The sequence below is a fragment of the Oryctolagus cuniculus genome, chromosome X, assembly GCF_051225735.1.
Source record: "Oryctolagus cuniculus isolate XC-2025 breed Fujian yellow rabbit chromosome X, ASM5122573v1, whole genome shotgun sequence".
Lineage (NCBI taxonomy): Eukaryota > Metazoa > Chordata > Mammalia > Lagomorpha > Leporidae > Oryctolagus > Oryctolagus cuniculus.
In genome coordinates this window covers 4154735-4176075 of record NC_142888.1, presented here as the reverse complement: position 1 = coordinate 4176075, position 21341 = coordinate 4154735, and the positions used below count along the sequence as shown (strand labels likewise).

The 21341-nt window shown below is 40.9% G+C and overlaps 1 protein-coding gene across 13 annotated transcripts in view; it reads left to right on the top strand.

Moving 5' to 3' along the window:
* The window catches only part of SCML2 (Scm polycomb group protein like 2), an 81060-nt gene that overhangs the window by 22326 nt on the left and 37393 nt on the right, over window positions 1–21341 (top strand). For all 13 annotated transcript variants that reach the window (XM_070066795.2, XM_070066800.2, XM_070066794.2 and 10 more), the window contains 2 exons: window positions 1934–2022; window positions 8688–8931. In XM_070066795.2, the coding sequence (XP_069922896.2) occupies window positions 1934–2022; window positions 8688–8931 (333 nt within the window). The remainder of the gene's footprint in view (window positions 1–1933; window positions 2023–8687; window positions 8932–21341) is intronic.

Sequence of the window (21341 nt, the reverse complement as noted above, 5' to 3'; positions counted from 1 at the left end):
CTGACTAACTGAAGAATATTGGTTTTTATTTGATTCTGCTTTACAATGCTCAGAATGAAAATTCTTTATTGTCAAATATGAGAACAGATTTTTTTGGTCCCCATTAGTGAAAAATTCCCTGAAAATAAAAAAATTAAGACATTAACAGTAACTACTCTTTTTGCAATATCTATCTTATTCTCATTTTAAATTATGACTGTCCTAGTTCAAAAAATTTTTATAAAAATCACAGCTGTATTCCAAGAAAATGGTGTAGGGCATGTGTGTTTTTTGCTTTTTGTCTTCTTTCTTCTTATCATCCACATTTTTTGTTTATAATATTTCTTAAATCATACAGAGTTTTGTCAAGAAATAATTGCAAACCTGGGGCTTAATACCTGCCTGTTTGGATTTTAGTTCTCCATTTGCAATATGATAATATGTTTTGGGATTTTATTTAAAGGAAATGGTAGTTGTTGTAATTGACAGCATTTCAAATACCTAGCCAGATTTATGGTCATTTCTTCTTCTTCTTTTTCTTTCTTCTTCCTTCTTTCATTCTTCTTCTTCCTTCTTTAAGATTTATTTATTTGAGAGACAGAGTTGCAGAGAGAGAGAGAGAGAGGGAGAGACTGAGAGAGACAGAGAGAGAGGTCTTCCATCCACTGGTTCACTCCCCAAATGGCCACAACAGCCGGAGCTGGACCAATCTGAAGCCAGGAGCTTCCTCCACGGCTCCCACATGGGTACAGAAGCTCAAGAACTTGGGCCGTCTTCCACTGCTTTCATAGGCCATCATCAGAGAGCTGGATGGGAAGAGGAGCAGCAGAGACATGAACTGGTACCCATTTGGGGTTCTGCTGCCGCAGGCAGAGGCTTAGCCCACTACGCCACAGTGCTGGCCCAGAGGATGGCTTTTTAATCTCACTTTTTTTTTTTTGCATGTTTTGTGCTGTTGATGGACTTGTTGCCAGTGATTCACGTGCCTCCCTATCCTAATGTGTGTATCTATCAGGAGTACATGCCAAATTTTTTCCAATTCTGGCATTGAAGCAGGCAGGTGTTGTGTGAAACAATTGTCCCCACAAAATAGTAAAATTAGCAGTCCCTGCTTCCTGCTGCATGTGCCAAATGCTACAAGATGTCTAGGAAAGCACCTGTTGAGTCTATTTAAACAGCATTTGAGATAAATTCTAGAAGATCATGTTTAGTATGTATAAAAATTGTTAAAATGAGAGATTTTTTCTTAACATATTATGAAAATTGTCAAACATACAGAAAAGGTGAAAAAAATTTAAAGTGAACACCCATATTCCCACTTCTTGAATTTTGCCATTATTATTTTACTGTGTGTACTTTATTACTTATCTATCCATCTATTTGTCTGTTTATTGATTCATCCATCTTATTTTAAATGTATTTCAGAGTAAGTTATTGATGTACATTTCTCTTAAGTACTTTGGCATGTATATTATTAACTAGAATAAGTATTTAATTTTTTTGAAGTAAAATTTACATACAGTGAAATGGCTCTGTATATTCGCTGAGTTTCTTGGAGAACTGTCTTTCTAAGGAAGGAAGCCAGGGGTTCTGAAGAAAAAGTAGCTAGAAGTCTTTTGCAGTCTTTGCTGGTGCTTGGTGGTGGTGGAATGGACGTTCTCCTGGGCTCTGTCTTGGATCATTTATAGTATGAAGGCCTATTTCCAACATATTTATGTTTGCTGATGAGCCCTGGATGGCAAGTTCTCTGTCTTCATTGTAGTATTGTTGCCAGACAGTACAGTGGAAACAGTAGCAATGAGAGGATGTGTATCTGCTCCTCTTGCCCTTATCCTGAGATCTTAGATAGGAATGTCATTATTTGAAGGAGAATGGTGAATGAACCTTTTTTTTATACTAACTTGCTATAGTGTTACAGAGACGCTTTTCCTTGATCTCTTATTTATAAAAATAGGATTCCAGATGAATGCATCATCTTGGCCTATGTTCCTGTTACGAACCCTAAGTGGATCTGAAATGGCACCTGCAGCATTCTTCAAAAAGGTAAGAAATATGTTACAGACAGCTTTAAAAACTGTGTCGTGATTGTGTTGTTTTAATGGAAATGCTTAAATATATGCACATCCCTGGTGTCTCTCATCTTATAAGGACATTAATCCTATTTTATTAGGGACCCCATTCTAATGCCCTCACTTAACCTTTATTATTTCCTAAAAGGCCCTATCTCTAAATGTACTCATTTTGGGGGTTGTACTTCAACATATGGATTTTAGGGGGACATGATTCAGCCTAGAAGCTTATGCAATAGAAATTTATTTTTCCCATTTCTGGGGGTTAGAAATCTGAGATCAAGGTGTCAACAGGGTTGGTTTCTTCTGTGGCTTCTGTCTTTGGCTCTATATTTTCACATGGTCTGTTTATGTTCTAATTTTTTCTTATAAGGATATCAGGCTGGCGCTGTGGTGCAGTGGGTTAACGCTCTGGCCTGAAGTGCTGGCATCCCATATGGGTGCCTGTTTGAGGCCCTGCTGCTCCACTTCCCATCCAGCTCTCTGCTATGGCCTGGGAAGGCAGTGGAGGATGGTCCAAACCCTTGGGCCCCTGTACCTGTGTGGGAGATCTGGAGGAGGCTCCTGGCTCCTGGCTCCTGGCTTCAGATCAGTGCAGCTCAGGCCATTGTGGACAATTGGGGAGTGAACCAGTGGATGGAAGACCTCTCTCTCTCTCTCACTGCCTCTCCTCTTTCTCTTTCTCTCTGCCTTTCCTCTCTCTCTGTAACTCTGACTTTCAAATAAATAAATAAATCTTTGAAAAAAAAGTGACATGAGTCATACTGGGTTAGGGCCTACCATAATGGTCTCATTTTAACTTAATTACCTTAAATATCTTATTTCCAAACACAGTAACATTCTTGGGGCGCTGAAAGTTAGGACTTTAACATAGGGATTTGGGGAATGACACAATTTAGCCCATAACAGCAAATCATAGAAAAATCTCAATTGTAATCACCCACTGACTGAATTGAATTAATACCCTCTTTCTTGATTTTAGATATGAAAGGGATACTCTACTGGAACTAAATGTTCATTGCTATTTTTTATTTACCTTCAGAAGTGAAGTTACTCCTCACTTTGCTGTGTTAGTCATTTGTTTGATATTGGAGAAAGTGATGATGGGCCAAAAAAACCACTTGAAAGTTACTTAGAGATTTATTTTCATAAGTAAAGAGTGTTAAAAACAGTCATCAGAAAGAATATGTTATAATGAAATACTTTTCATGTAAAAAGGAAAAATTCCAAAACTAGTTTGTTCTAGAGAATTTTGAAAAGAGTATATATTAAGTAACCATGAACAAAAGCCAAATTTTAGTTAAATTATGAATCAAAATATTTCTCTTATTCTCTCTCCTGATTGCTTTTTCAGTAATTTACAAGTATTTTATTACAACTGTTCATACTAGGCTGGTAAAAATTGATTATAATTTTAAGCCTTTTGAAGAATATTAAAGACATAAAACTTTTAAACGTCAATTAATATGACTCCTGCATTACAAAGAAAAATTATGTGAATCTAACTTTGAGTGGCATGAATTCAGAAAGTGGACTTGCCCTAGCAACAAGGGATGCAGGCGAATGCAAGCCCTTTGTCCAGTATGTAAACCAGATGTCAAAATGGCTTATATAAAAAGAAATATTTAGCAGCAGTCTTTATTTATGAAGTATCTATTAGCTTGAGCTGTGGCTTTAGAAAAGCCATTAGATTATTTTACTTAGCAGTTTGGTTTATCAACTAATCATATGTCATATATTATATGTGTGATTATGTGTTAAATTTTTTAGATTATAAAAGTAATTCATGTTTGTGTGTAGGGGAGGAGGAAATCAAGCCATTCTCTTAACTAGAATGAAAAATGCATCTCTTTTGTGCTGTCCATTTCTTCATTTCACTCTGCTCTCCAAGTTGAAGTTTTATTTGTTCTTCTAGACCTTTTTCTGTACATATGCAAACAAGTATTGGTTTTTACTTTTTTTTTTTAAAGATTTATTTATTTTATTTGAAAGGCAGAGCTAGAGAGAGACCTTCCATCCGCTTCCATTCTTATTCCTCCTTGACCCTTGGACTCTGGATAGCGAATTAATTAGGATGATCACTTATCTTGCTAATTATTCCTTTGTTTTGTCTCCTTTTTCTAACCTTACCACCACTGCCCCTCATGCAGGCTTTTCCCTTGCCTAGATTTTTAGACTAGCCCTTTAACTGTTCTCATCTTCATCCTTCCACACAACCACTAGAAATATTGTATCTGACACAGAAACCTTAGCACCTCATTCCCTCCACTTGAAATTCTTTGGAAGTTTCTGTATGTTTATTAATATGGCTTATTAGATCTCATATGATCTAGTTTAGGGCTGCCATAACCTATTTTGGATTTTATGTTCTAAATTGCTTGTAATAGTCTTTGAATACCATGTTCCTATTTAGAGTTATGCTTTGACTCGTGCTGGTGTTCCCTGGCTAACTGCTATATTTTTTCTTTTTAAAAGATATATTTACTTATTTGAAAGGCAGAATTACAGAAAGAAGGAGACACAAAGAGAGGGAAAGAGATCTTCCATTCTCTGGTTCACTTTCTAAATGGCTGCAATGGCCATGATTGGGCCAGGCTGAAACCAGGAGCCTGGAACTCCAGTCAGGTCTGCTACATGAGTGGCAGGGGCCCAAGCACATGAGCCATCCCCTGCTCCCTTCCCAGGTACATTAGCAGAGAGCTGGGTCAGAAGAGGAGTGGCCAGGACTCAGACTGGTGATCATATGGGATACTGACATTGCAAGTGGCAGGTTAACCCACTGGGCCACAATGCTGGCCTCTAACTTACTTTTTAATGATTCAATTCAAGCTTGGGGGAGAGAATGGCCTAAGGACACATGACGTTAGTTTGGAGGGCTCAGCTAAAGATGAAGAGTAAAGATGTATGGTACTACATGAAATAAGCTTCTGGGACTTTTCTCCAATAGTGCTTGAGTCGTCACCTGCTGCCTCCCAGTGTGTACCAGTAGTAGGAAGTTGGAATCCGAAGCAGAGCTGGAACTCAAACCTAGGCCTTCTGATATGGAATGTGGGTGCTCAGAGAGGTGTCTTAATCACAAACCTGCCCCCAGTCATGTTTTTAAAATTGTCTTAGTAAAAGTTAGTGGACAACTTATTTACTCTTCTGAATTGATTTCTTGATTTTCTCATTAAAAACAAAACAGAAAGCTGGCAGGGCAGATATTTGGCACAAGAGATGCCACTTGAGATGCCTGTGTCCCATATCAAAGGTCAAGCAAGTCCTGGCTCCGCTTCTGACTCTAGCTTCCTATTAATGTGTCCTGGGATGCAGCAGGTGTTGGCTCAAGTACATGGGTCTCTGCCATCCATGTGGGAGACCTGGATTGAGTTCCTGGTTCCTGATTTTCGCCTAACCCAGTCCTGGCTATTATGGGCATTTGGGGAGTGAACTAGCAGATGGAAGATCTCTATCTCTCTGTCTCTTTGTTTCTCTCAAATAAATGAAAATAAATACAAATTTTTAAAAATTAGGATACAAAAAATTGCCTGCTATTGGGTACTGTACTGGACACGAAAATATGGATAAGATATAGTTCCTACTTTCAAGAATCTCTTGGTCGCAGGAGTGATTATTCACCACTGGTCTCACAGTTGAAGTTAAGAGTGGCTTTGAGATCATTGTAGAAGTGGACAGGGATTAGTCAGGGACATATTTAAGGAAAGCATTAAGAGCTGGGCTTTGAAGTAAATAAGTAGGAGTTGGCCAGGCAAGTGGTGATGCAATAGACTGTTCCAAGGAGGTGGCTCTGAGACAGCCTGCTGGGTTTAAAATCCAGCTCTGATACTTGTGTATTTTTAGGCAGTGTGTCAATTTTTTTTTTAAAATTTTTTGACAGGCAGAGTTAGACAGTGAGAGAGACAGAGTTATAGACAGAGAGAGACAGAGAGAAAGGTCTTGCTTCCGTTGGTTCACTCCCCTAAAGGCCACTACGGCCGGCACTGCGCTGATCTGAAGCCAGGAGCCGGGTACTTCCTCCCAGTCTCCCATGTGGGTGCAGGGACCCAAGCACTTGGGCCATCCTCCGCTGCCCTCCCGGGCCACAACAGAGAGCTGTACTGGAAGACGAGCAACCAGGACTAGTACCCGGCACCCCAAACAGGACTAGAACCCAGAGTGCCGGTGCCGCAGGCGGAGGATTAGCCGAGTGAGCCACGGCGCCGGCCAGTGTGTCAGTTTTTTCATCTTGAAAATGTGGTTAATAGTTGTACTGACTTCATAAGGTTTTTGTACGAATTGAATGAATATATGTAAACATTTAAAAGAATGCCTGGCATATACTGAAAATTGAAGGTTAACTTTTTTACTTAATTGTAAGGCAGAGATGCAGAAATAGAGAGATCCCATCTGCTGGTTCGCTCCCCAGATGCCTGCAACAGCCAGGATGGGTGGGAGGCAGCCCCAAACCAGGAGCCAGGAACTCAATCCAGGTCTTCTGTATGGATGGCAGTGACCCAACTACTTGAGCCATCACCTGCTATCTTCCAGGGTGTGCATTAGCAGGAAGCTGGAATCAGGAGCAGAGCAAGGACTTGAATCCAGGCATTCTGGGCATCCCAAGCAGTGTCTTTTTTTTTTTTTTTTTTTTTTTTGTTGAAAGTCAGAGTTACACAGAGAGAGGAGAAAGAGAGAGAGGTCTTCCATCCGATGGTTCACTCCCCAGATGGCTGCAACAGCCGGAACTGCACTGGTCTGAAGCCAGGAGCCAGGAGCTTCTTCTGGGTCTCCCACATGGGTGCAGGGGCCCAAGGACTTGGGCCATCTTCTACTGCTTTCCCAGGCCATAACAGAGAGCTGGATCGGAAGAGGAGCAGCCAGGTCTTGAAGCAGCGTTCATATGGGATGCTGGCGCTTCAGGCCAGGGCGTTAACCTGCTGCGCCACAGCGCCAGTCCCCCAAACAGTGTCTTAACCATTGCACCAAATGGGTACTTCTGAAAGTTAATTTTTAATGTTATCCCAGAGATAAGGCATGGAATCGAATTGGCAGGTTGTGGTTTTTTACTGACTTGTGGCTGAATGAAAGAAATGAATCTAGGATAGTGGTTCTCAACTTTAGATACACATTAGATTCACCTGGAGAATTAAAAGAGGCTGAAAACTGGGTCCCACTCTAGAATAATTCAGACTCTCTGAGGTGATGTGATCCCAGGTGAATCATATGTTCAGTCCAGCTGAGAATCACTGCTTTAGGACTATTTCCAGACTTCTGGCTTGAGTGACAATGTTGTTGTGATGGTGTCATGTGCTAGCATGGAAAGCAGATTAAAAGAAAAGATACTGCTTTGGGGGCCGGCGCTGTGGCGCAGTGGGTTAATGCCCTGGCCTGAAGCGCCAGCATCCCATATGGGTGCGGGTTCAAGACCCGGCTGCTCCACTTTCAATCCAACACTCTGCTATGGCCTGGGAAAGCAGTGGAAGATGGCCCAAGTCCTTGGGCCCCTGACCCATGTGGGAGACCCGGAAGAAGCTCCTGGCTCCTGGCTTCGGATCAGCACAGCTCTGGCCTTTGTGGCCATCTGGGGAGTGAACCATCGGATGGAAGACCTCTCTCTCTCTCTCTCTCTCTCTGCCTCTCCTCTCTGTGTAACTCTTTTAAATAAATAAATCTTTAAAAAAATACTGCTTTGAACATAGCATTTGGGCTTTGTAAAAATCCTGTTAGCATTTATATGCTTCAACTTTTTGTAACTAGGGAATACTTTTTTAATATTTGTTTCTGGATTGTATATCATGAAGGCCTCAAGACTATATATGACTTACATATTCTTATGTCTGCCTATTATACTTTGAGGTTCTTTTAGGATATTGTGTGATGCTGTTCTTTTTCTTTAGACTTACCACCTTTCAACAACCCTATAATTTACATATTTATTAGATTTGTCTGACTCTTCTGAAATTTCTTTCTTTTTAAAATTTATTCATTCATTTAAAGTCAGAGTTACAGAATGAGAGATGGAGAGAGAGAGAGAGAGAGAGAGAGAGAGAGAGAGAGAGATCTTCCATCTGCTGGTTCACTCCCCAGATGGCTGCAACAGCCAGAGTTGGGCTGGTCTGAAGCCAGGAGCCAGGATCTTCTTCTGGGTCTCCCACAGGGGTGGCAGGGACCCAGGAACTTGGGCCGTCTTCCGCTGCTTTCCCATGCCATTAGCAGGGAGCTGGATCAGAAGTGGAGTGGCTGGCACTGGAACCAGTGGCCATATGTGATGCTGGTATTGTAGGTGATGGCTTTAACCCCTACACCACAATGCCTGCCCCCTGAAATTTCTTGATTGCTCTTTCCTGTCTCCAGTCACCATTACCATCACCACCAGAGCAAGGATCTTTGGTATTTTTGTTTACCAATGAATCTTAAATTCCTGGTACACAGTAGATAATATATATTTTATTGAATAAATAAATGAAGCAGGCTGTTTTTGTTTCTTTCTAAGTTCTTGACTCTGTTGCAGAATAAAAATGAGATATTGGAAAGCAGAATTCTTTTCTTCCTGTAGTAATTGAGAAATATGAAGTTCTTTACTGCTAAAGGTTGTAATACAATACACTTGAACAAGTGATTCTTAATATATCTTAACATGAAATTTTTTTAATGTTTTGACAGGAACCCCCAAAGCCACCCCTTAATAATTTTAAAGTGGGGATGAAGCTCGAGGCTGTTGACAAAAAGAACCCATTTCTCATCTGTCCTGCTACAATCGGGGGTGTTAGAGGAGATGAAGTTCACATCACATTTGATGGCTGGAGTGGAGCATTTGATTACTGGTGCAAATATGACTCTCGGGATCTTTTTCCAGTTGGATGGTGTTGCCTGACAGGAGATATATTACAGCCACTAGGAAATGGTGGTAAGATAATAAATAGCTACATGTTCCTTTGTTTTATTGAAATTAGATCTAACTGCTTTTGTGGTGTTATGGTTAATGTTGGCAATATTGGGATTTTGTTCCCAGCTAGCATAGCAGGCAGAACAACAAGAGCCCTTTCCGGGCTAGAGAACTGGAAGTAAAGGAAGGCTATGATTAGAATTCTTTCGTTTCTGAATAAGTAGGTATGAATTGGGCTCAAGTGTTTCAAGTTCCCACAGTTTGAGGCCCTAACTTTGAGAAACATAATGAAGCATAAATAAGGGATGGGTAGAAGATAGAAAAGTCAATTGCAGACAAAAAAAAGTACAAGGATACTTCAGAAAGTTCGTGGAAAATTGGAATTAGTAGTATGAGTTTACTTTGGTGCACAAGTTTTTGAAGTCTATGTGTAGTTTTGTTCTGAATTTTCATGTATTATGAAAAACTTATGGCACTAAAATAAATTCATACTTTTTTTTTTGACAGGCAGAGTTAGACAGTGAGAGAGAGAGACAGAGAGAAAGGTTTTCCTTTTTCCTTTGGTTCACCTCCAAAGTGGCCGCTACAGCGCGCTGGCACACTGCGCCAATCCGAAGCCAGGAACCGGGTGCTTTCTCCTGGTCTCCCATGCGGGTGCAGGGCCCAAGGACCTGGACCATCCTCCACTGCACTCCTGAGCCACAGCAGAGAGCTGGACTGGAAGAGGAGCAACCGGGACAGAACTGGAGCCCCAACCGTGACAGGAATCCGGGGTGCTGGTGCCACAGGTGGAAGATTAGCCTAGTGAGCCATAGCGCTGGCATGCGCCCCTCTCTTGCAGCGGGCAAGGCATGCGACTCCGTGGCCAGATAGTCCAACACACTCATCCCCTGGTGCCTGCCCCACACGGGGAACAGAGTTACACAGAGAGAGACAGAAGGAGAGGCAGAGAGAGAGAGGTCTTCCATCCACTGGTTCACTCCCCAATTAGCCGCAATGGTCGCAGCTGCGCTGATCCAAAGCCAGGAGCCAGGAGCTTCTTCCAGGTCTTTCATGTGGGTGCAGGGGCCCAAGGACTTTCATCTTCTACTGCTTTCCCAGGCCATAGCAGAGAGCTGGATTGGAAGTAGAGCAACCAGGACTCGCACCGGCACCCATATGGGATGACAGCATTGCAGGTGGCAGCTTTACCCGCTACATCACAGCTCTGGCCCCAGATTCATACTTTGAATTCTATTTTTCTGTGAACTTTTTGAAGTATCCTTGTATACATATATGTAGGAGAGTTATTAGGTTGGTTCCTTCAGCAACAGTAAGGATTTGAAGGAGAACATATTCAGCATTATAAAATGCACCATGAAAGTCAAGGAAGAGGAGAGCTCATTAGTAAGTGTATGGTTACTGGACTGGTTTAAAACAGCCAGATTTAGGGGCTGGCACTATGGCCTAGTAGGCTAAGCCTCTGCCTGCAGCACCAGCATCCCATTTGGGTATTGGTTCGTGTCCTGACTGACCCTCTTCCAATCCAGCTCTCTGCTATGGCCTGGGAAAGCAGTAGAAGACGGCCCAAGTCCTTGGGCCCCTGCACCCATGTGGGAGACCCAAAGAAGCTCCCGATTCCTGGCTTCGGATGGTCCTAGCTCCAGCTGTTGCTGCCATTTAGGGAGTGAACCAGTGGATGGAAGACCTTTCTATTTGTCTCTCCCTCTCTCCATCTGTAACTCTACCTCTGATAATAAATTAATAATAATAATAAATTTTAAAAAAGCCAGATTTAGAGAGTCAAGGAGTAGGAACTATAATATGTTTTTTAAAAATGTGGCTTTTCAGTTTTTTTTTTTTGGACAGGCAGAGTGGACAGTGAGAGAGACAGAGAGAAAGGTCTTCCTTTGCCATTGGTTCATCCTCCAATGGCCGCCGTGGCCGGCGCACCGCGCTGATCCAAAGGCAGGAGCCAGGTGCTTCTCCTGGTCTCCCATGGGGTGCAGGGCCCAAGCACTTGGGCCATCCTCCACTGCACTCCCTGGCCACAGCAGAGAGCTGGCCTGGAAGAGGGGCAACCGGGACAGAATCCGGCGCCCCAACCGGGACTAGAACCCGGTGTGCCGGCGCCGCAAGGTGGAGGATTAGCCTAGTGAGCCGTGGCGCCAGCCTCAATTCTTTTTTTTTCAACTTTTATTTAATAAATATAAATTTCCAAAGTCCAGTTCTTTAGATCCGCCTCTTCTGTGCTTAACCAAATTTGACATTTTCCCAATTCAAGTAAAATTTAGAACTCTTACCTTGCTTTACATCCCTTTACCTTCCACTATTTATAATGAAAATTTCTTCAGTATTTCCTCTGTGTTCACTGAAAAATTCATTAAACACTGTTACAATTTTTCCCACAACCATCAAATATAATTTAGAAAACCCTAGAGGAGAAGGAATATCTCTATTATTTACTTATATTTTTGCCCTTTGAGTTGTACTTCCCTCCTGATTTTCAAGATTCCTTCTTTTATCATTTTCTCTCTTTTATGGTATGGTAGGGACAAATTATTTTAAGTTTTTCTTGTTGAGAAATGTCTTTATTTTTTCTCTCTTTTTTTTTGGCCTAAAAGAAATATATTTAAAAACCCACATCAAAGAGAACACATATAAAAATTGATTACATTCTAATTTCTTTCTTCTAATACATTCTTATTTGATATTAAAGAGGAACTCTGGACATGAGTAAAATATATTACTTTGGCAGAGGAATATTTTCCCTTCATTCTTGAAGATTAGTTGCTGGATATAGAATTCTAGGTTGACATCTCTTTTCTTCCAGCATTTGAAAAATGTTGCGCAGCTTCTTTATGGCTTCCATGGTTTCTAATGAGAAAGTTGCTATTAGTTGAATTGTTTTTCTCCTATAGGTACCATTATAATTATCTGTTTTTCCTTGTAGTTCTTTCAAAATTTGCTCATGCTTTTATTTTTTTGTGTCTATATTATCAGTTGTGTACCACTTTTGAATTGTTATAACTTCCTGGACAATTGAACCTTTTACAGTAACTTTCTTTTATCTGTGGTAACCTTATTTATGTTAAAGTCTATCTAATATTAATCTAGATATATTAGATTGTATTTGGATGATCTCTTTATTTCTCTAATGTTCAACATTTATCCTTACTTTTTTTCTTTCTTTCAGATTATAATAGTGGAATACATATACATATTTGTGTATACTTGTAGGTATTTGTACCCACATACTGTGTATCATACAGTACAGATGAAGAACAACAACAAAAAAACTGTCATGTTAATCAGTGTGCAGTTCCAGTTGTTTACACTCACAGATGTTATACCTGTATAATGCATAGGACTAGATCACTCACTGGAAATCAGGAATCATTCAGTCTGATAATGATCAGAGCTTACCATTCTTATCATATTATCCAAGGGTTGAAATAACAAAAGAACACATATAGTCCTTTAATTAAAAATGACTGTTACATAGGGAAAAAATGACTAGTTGGAATTTTTAGTAGGTACTAAATCTGGTGAAGTGTAGAATGGTTTGAACACACTGGCACATTTCTAAGCTACAGAAAACTTAAAAAAGAAAACTTAGTGCCTATGTTTTAAGTGATAAAAGTGGTTGCCCCTCAATTCTTTGGATGGGATTATTTCCAAATGCCTGTAGTGGTAACAACAAAATAGTCAAAGTATAACAGAAGTGTGCAGGAAGGGAAAAGCCCCCCAACTTGGCAAATGACACAAATATTATTGCCATCTGTCCTTATTTTTTAGGTGCATTTCTTATTGTCTAGTCAGCATCTTGTGCTTCTCCCTTCAATCCCAATTTTATTTGAAAAGCACAGAGGCAGAGAGATTTTCTAACAGCTGATTCACTCCCAAGTGCCTGCAACAGCCAGTGCTGGGCCAGGCCAAAGCCAGGAGCCTTGAACTCAATCTGGATCTCCCATGTGGGGACAGGGACTCATGTACTTGAGCCATCATCTGCTGCTTCCCAGAGTGTGCATGAGTAGCAACCTAGAATTGGAAGGGGAGCTAGGACATGAAAGCAGGCACTCTGATATGGCATGCAGGCATCCTATAACCACTACACCAAATGCAAATGCCTGCCCCCAACTTGTCTTTTAACTGGAATTTCTATTCTATTTATATTTATTGTAGTTGCAGATATATTTGGCTTTAAGTATGCTACCTACCTTATTTTATGTTTTTTATTTGACCTGATTTTTTTGTCTTTTTTTTTTTTTTTTTTTTTGACAGGCAGAGTGGACAGTGAGAGAGACAGAGAGAAAGGTCTTCCTTTGCCGTTGGTTCACCCTCCAATGGCTGCCGCTACCAGCGTGCTGCGGCCGGCGCACTGCGCTGATCCGATTGTAGGAGCCAGGTGCTTCTCCTGGTCTCCCATGGGGTGCAGAGCCCAAGTACTTGGGCCATCCTCCACTGCACTCCCTGGCCACAGCAGAGAGCTGGCCTGGAAGAGGGGCAACTGGGACAGAATCCGGTGCCCCGACTGGGACTAGAACCCGGTGTACCGGCGCCACAAGGCGTAGGATTAGCCTAGTGAGCCGTGGTGCCGGCCTTGTCTTTTTTTTTTTTTTTTTTTAAGATTTATTTATTTGAACATTACACACAGGGTGGAGGAAGGAGAGAGGGAGAGGGGAAGAGAGCGGGAGAGGGAGAGAGAGAAAGAGATCTTCCATCTGCTGGTTCACTCCCTAAATGGTCACAATGGCCAGGGCTGGGCCAGGCTGAAGTCAGGAGCCAGGAGCTTCTTCTGGGTCTCCCATGTGGGTGGCAAGGGCTCAGGAACTTGGCTGTTTTTTGCTGCTTTCCCAGACTCATTAGTAGGGAGCAAGATTAGAAGTGGAACAGGCGGGACATGAACTGGTACACATATGGGATGCCAGCATGGTAGACAGTGACTTTACCTGCTACACCACAGTGCCAGCCCCAGATCTACTTATACTAAATACTAAAATATTTCTTTTACTTTCCATTATTATACCTTTTCTTTTTTTGAGAGGCAGAGATACAGTATGTACTTCCAGCTGTTGGTTCCTTCCCCAAATGCCCACAATGGCTAGGGTTGGTCTGGCTGGGCCAAAACTAGAGCCTGAGACTCAATCCAGGTCTCCCATGCATGTGCCAAGAACTCAATTACTTGAACCATCACCACTGCTTCCCAGGGGCTATGTTAGCAGGAAGCTGGAATCAGGAGTTAGAGCTTGGTATTGTGGGAGAGAGGTGTCTTAATCCATTAAGCTAAGCTAAAATGCCTACCCCTCTATTCCTTTTAAAAATTTTTTCCTTTTTTCAAAGGTATATATGCCACTCCTATTTTCTGATCTTTTAATACTCTAGATTTTAAATGTGCTTCCTTAATCAAAGTCTAAAATTAATATCTTTATTCTGCAGTAGCACAATAAAAGAAACTTAGAATACTCCTCCTCAACTTCATGTTATTACTGTTGTATGTTTTAATTACATTTTTTGTGATCCCATAAGCTATTGTTATTGTTGTTTATATAGTCAATATTTGTTGAGATTTACTCACATACAACATGTTCTTTGCCCTTTATTCCTTCTTAGCATCTCAAACCTTTCATCTGGGATTAACTTTCTTCTGTCTGAGGTACATCCTTCAGAATGTCCTATAGTGAAGGTCTGTTAGTGGCAATCTTTCAACTTATATTTATCTGAATATGTCACTACTTTAATTCTGTTTTTGAAAGACATTTTCTGTACGTGTAGAATTCCAGGTTCATATCAGTTCTCTTTCAGCATTCTGAAAATATGTTTCTATGGCCTTTTTGGTTTCATTATTGCTGTTGAGAATTCAGCTGTCAGTACAACTATTTCTCTTCTGACTATAATATCCCCTCCCCCACTAATTTAATATTTTCATGTCATCTGTGGTGTTTTGAAGTTTGTCTTGTACTTCCAGGTGTAAATTTCCTTGAATTGTGATGTCTTGGCAAAATCATGCATATGCAAATGATAAGTTGTATTTAACTATTCTGTTATTAGGGATTTCAGATGATACAAGTAATTTGAAGTTATTAAGCACTTTTCATTACTGCTTTTTTAAAAAAATCACTTAATTTTTTTTAAAGATTTATTTATTTATTTGAAAAGCAGAGTTACAGAGAGAGGAGAGACAGAGAGAATCTTTCATTTACTGGTTCACTCCATAAATGGCCACAATGGCCAGGGCTGGGCCATGCTGAAGCCAGGAGCCAGGAGCCAGGAAGTTTCATCCAGATCTCCCACAGACTTGCCATTTCTGCTGCTTTCCCAGGCACATTAGCAGAGAGCTGGATCAAAAGTGGAACAGCCAGGGTCTGGTGCTATGGCATAGCGGGTAAAGCTGCTGACTGCAGTGCCAGCATTGCATATGGCTGTAGGTTCATGTCCCGGCTGCTCCACTTCTTCTTTTTTTTTTTTTTAAAGATTTATTTTATTATTTGAAAGACAGAGTTACAGAGAAAGAGAGAGAGAGAGAGGTCTTACATCTGCCGGTTAACTCCCCAATGGGCCGCAACGGCTGGAGCTGTGCCAAACTTGAAGTCAAGAGCCAGGAGCTTCTTCCAGGTCTGAGACATGGGTAAGAGCCCAAGGACTGATCCAGCTCTCTGCTATGGCCTGGGAAAGCAGTACAGGATGGCCCAAGTCCTTGGGCCCCTGCACCCACGTGGGAGACCCAGAAGAAGCTCCTGGCTCCTGGCTTTGGATCAGCACAGCTCCGGCCATTGCGGCCAATTGGGGAGTGAACCAGTGTATGGAAGATCTCTCTCTCTCTCTGCCTCTCCTTCTTTCTCTGGGTAACTCTGACTTTCAAATAAATAAATAGACAAATCTTAAAAAAAAAAATGGAGCAGCCAGGATTTGAACTAGTGCTTGTATGGGATTCCAGCACTGCAGGTGGAGGCTTAACTTTCTATGCCACAGTGTTGGCCCTGCCTTTTTAAATTTCAATGACTGCTTTCTGAATATTGTAAACAAGGTGCCCCAACCATATTAAGGTAGAATTTTGTAGCAGTTAGAGTGAAAACAAAGATGAGCCCACACATGTCACAGTCTGTTTTATAAAGATTCCCAGAAGTCTCCAGAAGAACCTTGGGATTTTGAGGAAAGTATTGTTAGTAATTGCTAATTGAGAGAATATAGGAATTATCTTGTTATTTTAAATTTTAACTTATGAATTTTCATTTTATTTGAAAGGCAGAGAGAGAGAGAGAGAGATCTCTTGTCTGCTGGTTTTACTCCCTGAATGCCCACAATAGCTGGGACTGGGCTACGATGAAGCCAGGATCCCAAAACTTAAGCTGGGTCTCCCACGCAGGTGGCAGGGACCCAGGTACTTAATCTGTCACCTTTCGTGTCTCACGGTGCTCATTAAGCAGGAAGCTGGAATCCGGAGTAGAGCTGGGACTTGAACCAAAGTACTTTAATATAGCTTCTTAACTGCCTCACCAAATGCCCACCTTCTTTGCTAATTTTTAAATTTTTGTTTTATAGATTACTAGTGAAGTTCAGTCTTTTATTTCCATGTATCTTGGCCATTAATATTCCTTTATAATTTGTCTGCTAATCACCTTTTCACATTTTTCCTCTTAGAGTGTTTGTTTTCTTACTGATTTGAGTGCTTTCACATATTGTACTTTTCAAGCTTTTGTCATAACGCTATAAACTTTTTTCTTAATCTTTTGCTTTTTAATGTTACTTAAGTTTCTCTTTTTTTAAAAAAACATATTTATTTATTTGTTTGTTTGAAAGGCAGAGTTTTAGAGGCAAAAGCAGGGGGAGAGAGGTCTGTCTCCCATCTGCTGATTTACTCCCCAAATGGCCACAATGGCAGGAGCTGGGCCAATCTGAAGCCAGGAGCCAGGAGCTTCTTCCAGGTCTCCCATGCAGGTGTGGGGACTCAAGGACTTGGGCCATCTTCTGCTGCTTTCCCAGGTCTTAACAGAGAGCTGGATCAGAAGTAGAGCAGCCAGGACTCAAACCAATGCCCATATGGGATGCCAACACCACAGGCGGAGGCTTAACCTACTACACCACAGTGCCGGTCCCTATAGTCTCTTTTTTAACCCTTCAGAAATAGTATATATTTACTTGAATATTAAATAATGTAAGTGCTTTAGATCTAACTAATTTCAAAAGGCACAATAGGGTACAGTGCTTTGATGTAGCGGGTAAAGCCATCACCTGCAGTGCTGATATACCATATGGGTGCTGGTTTGAGTCCTGGCAGCTCTACTTCCAGTCCAGCTCTCTGCTAATGTGCCTGTGAAAGCAGCAGAAGATGGCCCAAGTCCTTGGGCCCCTGAATGCACATGGGAGACCCAGAAGAAGCTCCTGGCTCTTGGCTTCACCGTGGCCCGGCCCTTAGCCATTGCAGCCATCTAGGGAGTGAACCAGCAGATGGAAGACTCTCTTTCTGTCTCTCTCTTTCTCTCTGCCTCTTCCTCTCTATAACTTTGACTTTCAAAGTAAATAGATCTTTTTTTAAAGGCACAAGTAATATTAAATGAATTGAATTTCATAGACTAAAAATTATCTTGTTTTTAATTTATTTTGAATATGTATTAAATATACTAGAAATGTTTGTTTTTTAACCTTTATATAATTGCTTTTCAAAAATTCTTAAGAGATACAATGCTTAAAAACTTTTTCAAGGGACTGGCATTGTAGCATAGTTAAGCCACTTGTGATGCTGGCATCTCATATGGGTGCTGGTTCAAGTCTGCACTGCTCCACTTCTGATCCAGCTCCCTGCTTATAGCTTGGGAAAGAAGCAGAAGATGGCCCAAGTGCTTGGGCCCCTGCACCCATGTGGGAGACCTGGAAGAAACTCCTGGCTCCTGGCTTTGTCTTGGCCCCAGCTGTTGTAGCCATTTGGGCAGTGAACCAGTAGATGAAAGATCTCTCCCTCTCTCTCTACCTTTCAAATAACTAAATCTTTTTAAAAATATTTCAAATAATTAATGACTGAAGACAATTCATTTGCATAGATTCTTTTTAAAAAAGATTTATTTATTTGAAAGGCAGAGTTAGAGAAAGAGACAGAGAGAGAGAGAGAGATTGCATCTGTTGGTTCACTCCCCAGATGGCCACAGTGGCTGGAGCTGGGCCATTCCAAAGCCAGGAGCCAGGAGCTTCCTCTGGATCTCCCACGTGGGTTCAGGGGCCCAGGCACTTGGGCAATGTTCTGCTGATTTCCTAAGCACGTTATCAGGGAGCTGGTTTGGAAGTGGAGCAGCTGGGACTTGAACTGGCACCCATATGGGATGCTGGTGCTGCAGGCAGTGGCTTTTAAAAAAATGTGGTGAAACATTCATAATTGCCACTTAATTTGAGTTTACATTAAAAAACTGCTTATTTTATTTCAGCTTTACTGGTTTTCTTTTTAAAAAAGAAAGTTTAATTTACTTTAAAACTTATTCTAACAATTTTAACTATGTAAATATTATTAGAAACAGTGAAATTCTGAGACTTATCATTGGTCGGAAAATCCACTAGGGAACATACTTGGATAGAAAATTCAGGGCTGGGGCTGTGGCTCACTAGGCTAATCCTCTGCCTGTGGCGCCGGCACCCCGGGTTCTAGTCCCAGTTGGGGCGCCGGATTCTGTCCTGGTTGCCCCTCTTCCAGTCCAGCTCTCTGCTGTGGCCTGGGAAAGCAGTGGAGGATGGCCCAAGTGCTTGGGCCCTGCACCCACATGGGAGACCAGGAGGAAGCACCTGGCTCCTGGCTTCGGATCAGTGTGGTGCGCCGGCCGCAGTGCACTTGCCGCAGCATCCATTGCGGGGTGAACCAACAGCAAAGGAAGACCTTTCTCTCTGTCTCTCTCTCACTGTCCACTCTACCTGTCAGAAAATTCAGTAAGTAGATTCCTTTTTTCCTGTTGTTTATTTAGATTTTCCTTTTTTGACTCTTGTGATGACCCTACAGTCTTTCAAAGCTTAGTTTCTGATTGGTGCTGTCACAGTTCATTAGACTTACTCACGAGACCCGTATAGGGTGTCTGGTGAAAAAGAGGAAGAAAGCATGCCTGCTGCTGTGTCCTGGACGCTTGGAGAGTGACGCTAAGTCGCATAACTGAAAATGAGGCTCTTTGTAGATTTTCTTTTTTGCAGAATTTCTGTTTTTTTTTTTTTTTTTTTTTTTTTTTTTTTTTTTTTTTTTTTTTTTGACAGGCAGAGTGGACAGTGAGAGAGAGAGACAGAGAGAGAAAGGTCTTCCTTTGCCGCTGGTTCACCCTCCAATGGCCGCCGCTGCAGCCGGCGCACCGCGCTGATCCTGGCAGGAGCCAGGAGCCAGGTGCTTTTCCTGGTCTCCCATGGGGTGCAGGGCCCAAGCACCTGGGCCATCCTCCACTGCACTCCCTGGCCATAGCAGAGAGCTGGCCTGGAAGAGGGGCAACCGGGACAGAATCCGGCGCCCCAACCGGGACTAGAACCCGGTGTGCCGGCGCCGCAAGGTGGAGGATTAGCCTATTGAGCCACGGCGCCGGCTCAGAATTTCTGTTTTCAACATTGTCTCCCTGTCCCTGTATCTTAGTTCTCTTTAAATAATGATAGAAATTTATGACTACCCTATAAGCTATTGTTTTTATTTTTCCCATACTGCCTTTCCCATGTCTCCAGCACATATATTATAGGTCATTTTGTTAAAATAATACGTGATGAGGGAGCCAGGCAAGATAGTCCAGCAGTTTAGAGTCAGAAGTGGAACTACTTTTATTAAAAAAAGATTTGTTTATTTGAAAGAGTTACAGAGAAAAGGAGAGACAGAGAGAGAACTTGCATCTGCTGGTTCACTCCCCAAGTGGCCTGCTCTTATTTTGAAGGCTTATATTTAAAATGATTTTTTCTTTTTTTCTCTTTCTTGTCTTTTTTGAGAATGTTTATAAACAAATACATTACTATTTTGTTTCCATAATTGATTTGTCAGCATAATGTGTATTTTTAATGTTTTGAGAAATTGAAGAAATTCAGAAGCAGAAAGTTTGCCTCATACTAATTTTTCTAATATTATAGGATAGTCAAGGTTTTTAAAAATAATAACATTGTAAACCATTCCTACTTTTTTTTAAAGGTACTTAAATACTTTTAAAATACTCTATATAAATTAAAATTTGAATTTATATAACTTGTAAGTTAGTAAATTTGTTCTGTTTAACTTTAGATTCTTACGTAATTGGTTATAAAGTATGACCCACACTGGTGTGAAGTATCATCATGTAGCCTAATTCTTCAGGCAGTTGTGACCCTACAGCCCAGGAAGGAGGGCAGGCAGTAGCTTCCAGATGCTTTGAGTATATAGAGTTACAGGATCTCAAGAGTATGGAGAAATTCCTCTGGTCTACTGGGCACTGGGGAGGAGGAGAAAATTGAGAATCAAGAAGGTGCAGCCAAGCATTCTTAGAATCCTGGGACACAGTAGGCTTTCAATGACTATCGTAACATTTTTCTTAATAAAAACCTTCAGTTGGACCTCTTTTTGTTTGATTATTGTCTATAACTCTTGCCTATTTTCTTGCTGGACGATAGTCTTTTAATTGGTTGAACTCTTTAATAGATCCTTTAAGCCTTTGACTATAATGTAAATTAAAAATTTGCCATCTAAAAAAAAACTTCTTTCAGTTTATTGCCCCTCCCGCCACCTCTCATGGAAATACTTTTATATTAGAAATGAAACTCATTGCTAACAGGATATTTCCTTTACTCCTTTGTAAAACATTTCTGATAACGAATATTTGATAGAACTTGTATATTATATATTTTTTTGCTGATTCAGACATAAATTGTGCGATAGGAACTTTCTTCTTAAGGTTAAATTAAAAAAAACCCTCTTAAACATAATAATCTTGGGTACTGTTAGTTGCTTTGAATGCTGGTTTATTTTATGTTTGCATATGGGTGCAGGTGTATGGGGGGTTAGTTTTTTCTTAGAGTTTTAAGAGTCTGGGTTTTAGAATCTAAAGTTTGGATCTTTTAAAAAGAGTAACTGGTCACTTTATAAAATAGAAGTCTTATTTTGAAGAGCTATCCCCATGTAACATTCTTAACCATTTCAAGGTTTGTCTTTTGGGAAGTATTTCTTAACTTTCATTGAAGAAACAAGAATTAACTCTTCTCCCTACATCTACCTCATTTGTATTTTGTAAAAACAAAATTAGAATTCATGAGTGCTCTTTGTTTAGACATGCACAGAGGAGTATGAAGTTTATACTTCACATCTCTAACTTTTAAAATTTTCATTTTTAAAACATATCTTTACCAATTGCTTTTCATGTTTCTGTAGAACTGTGAATGTTCAGTAAAACTACATACCACAGCACATTTTTTTTCCTGTGTTAACAGAGGGTCAGAAATGGCAGAGGTGCATATAACTAAGACTGTAAAAAAGTTCAAGGTGTGTT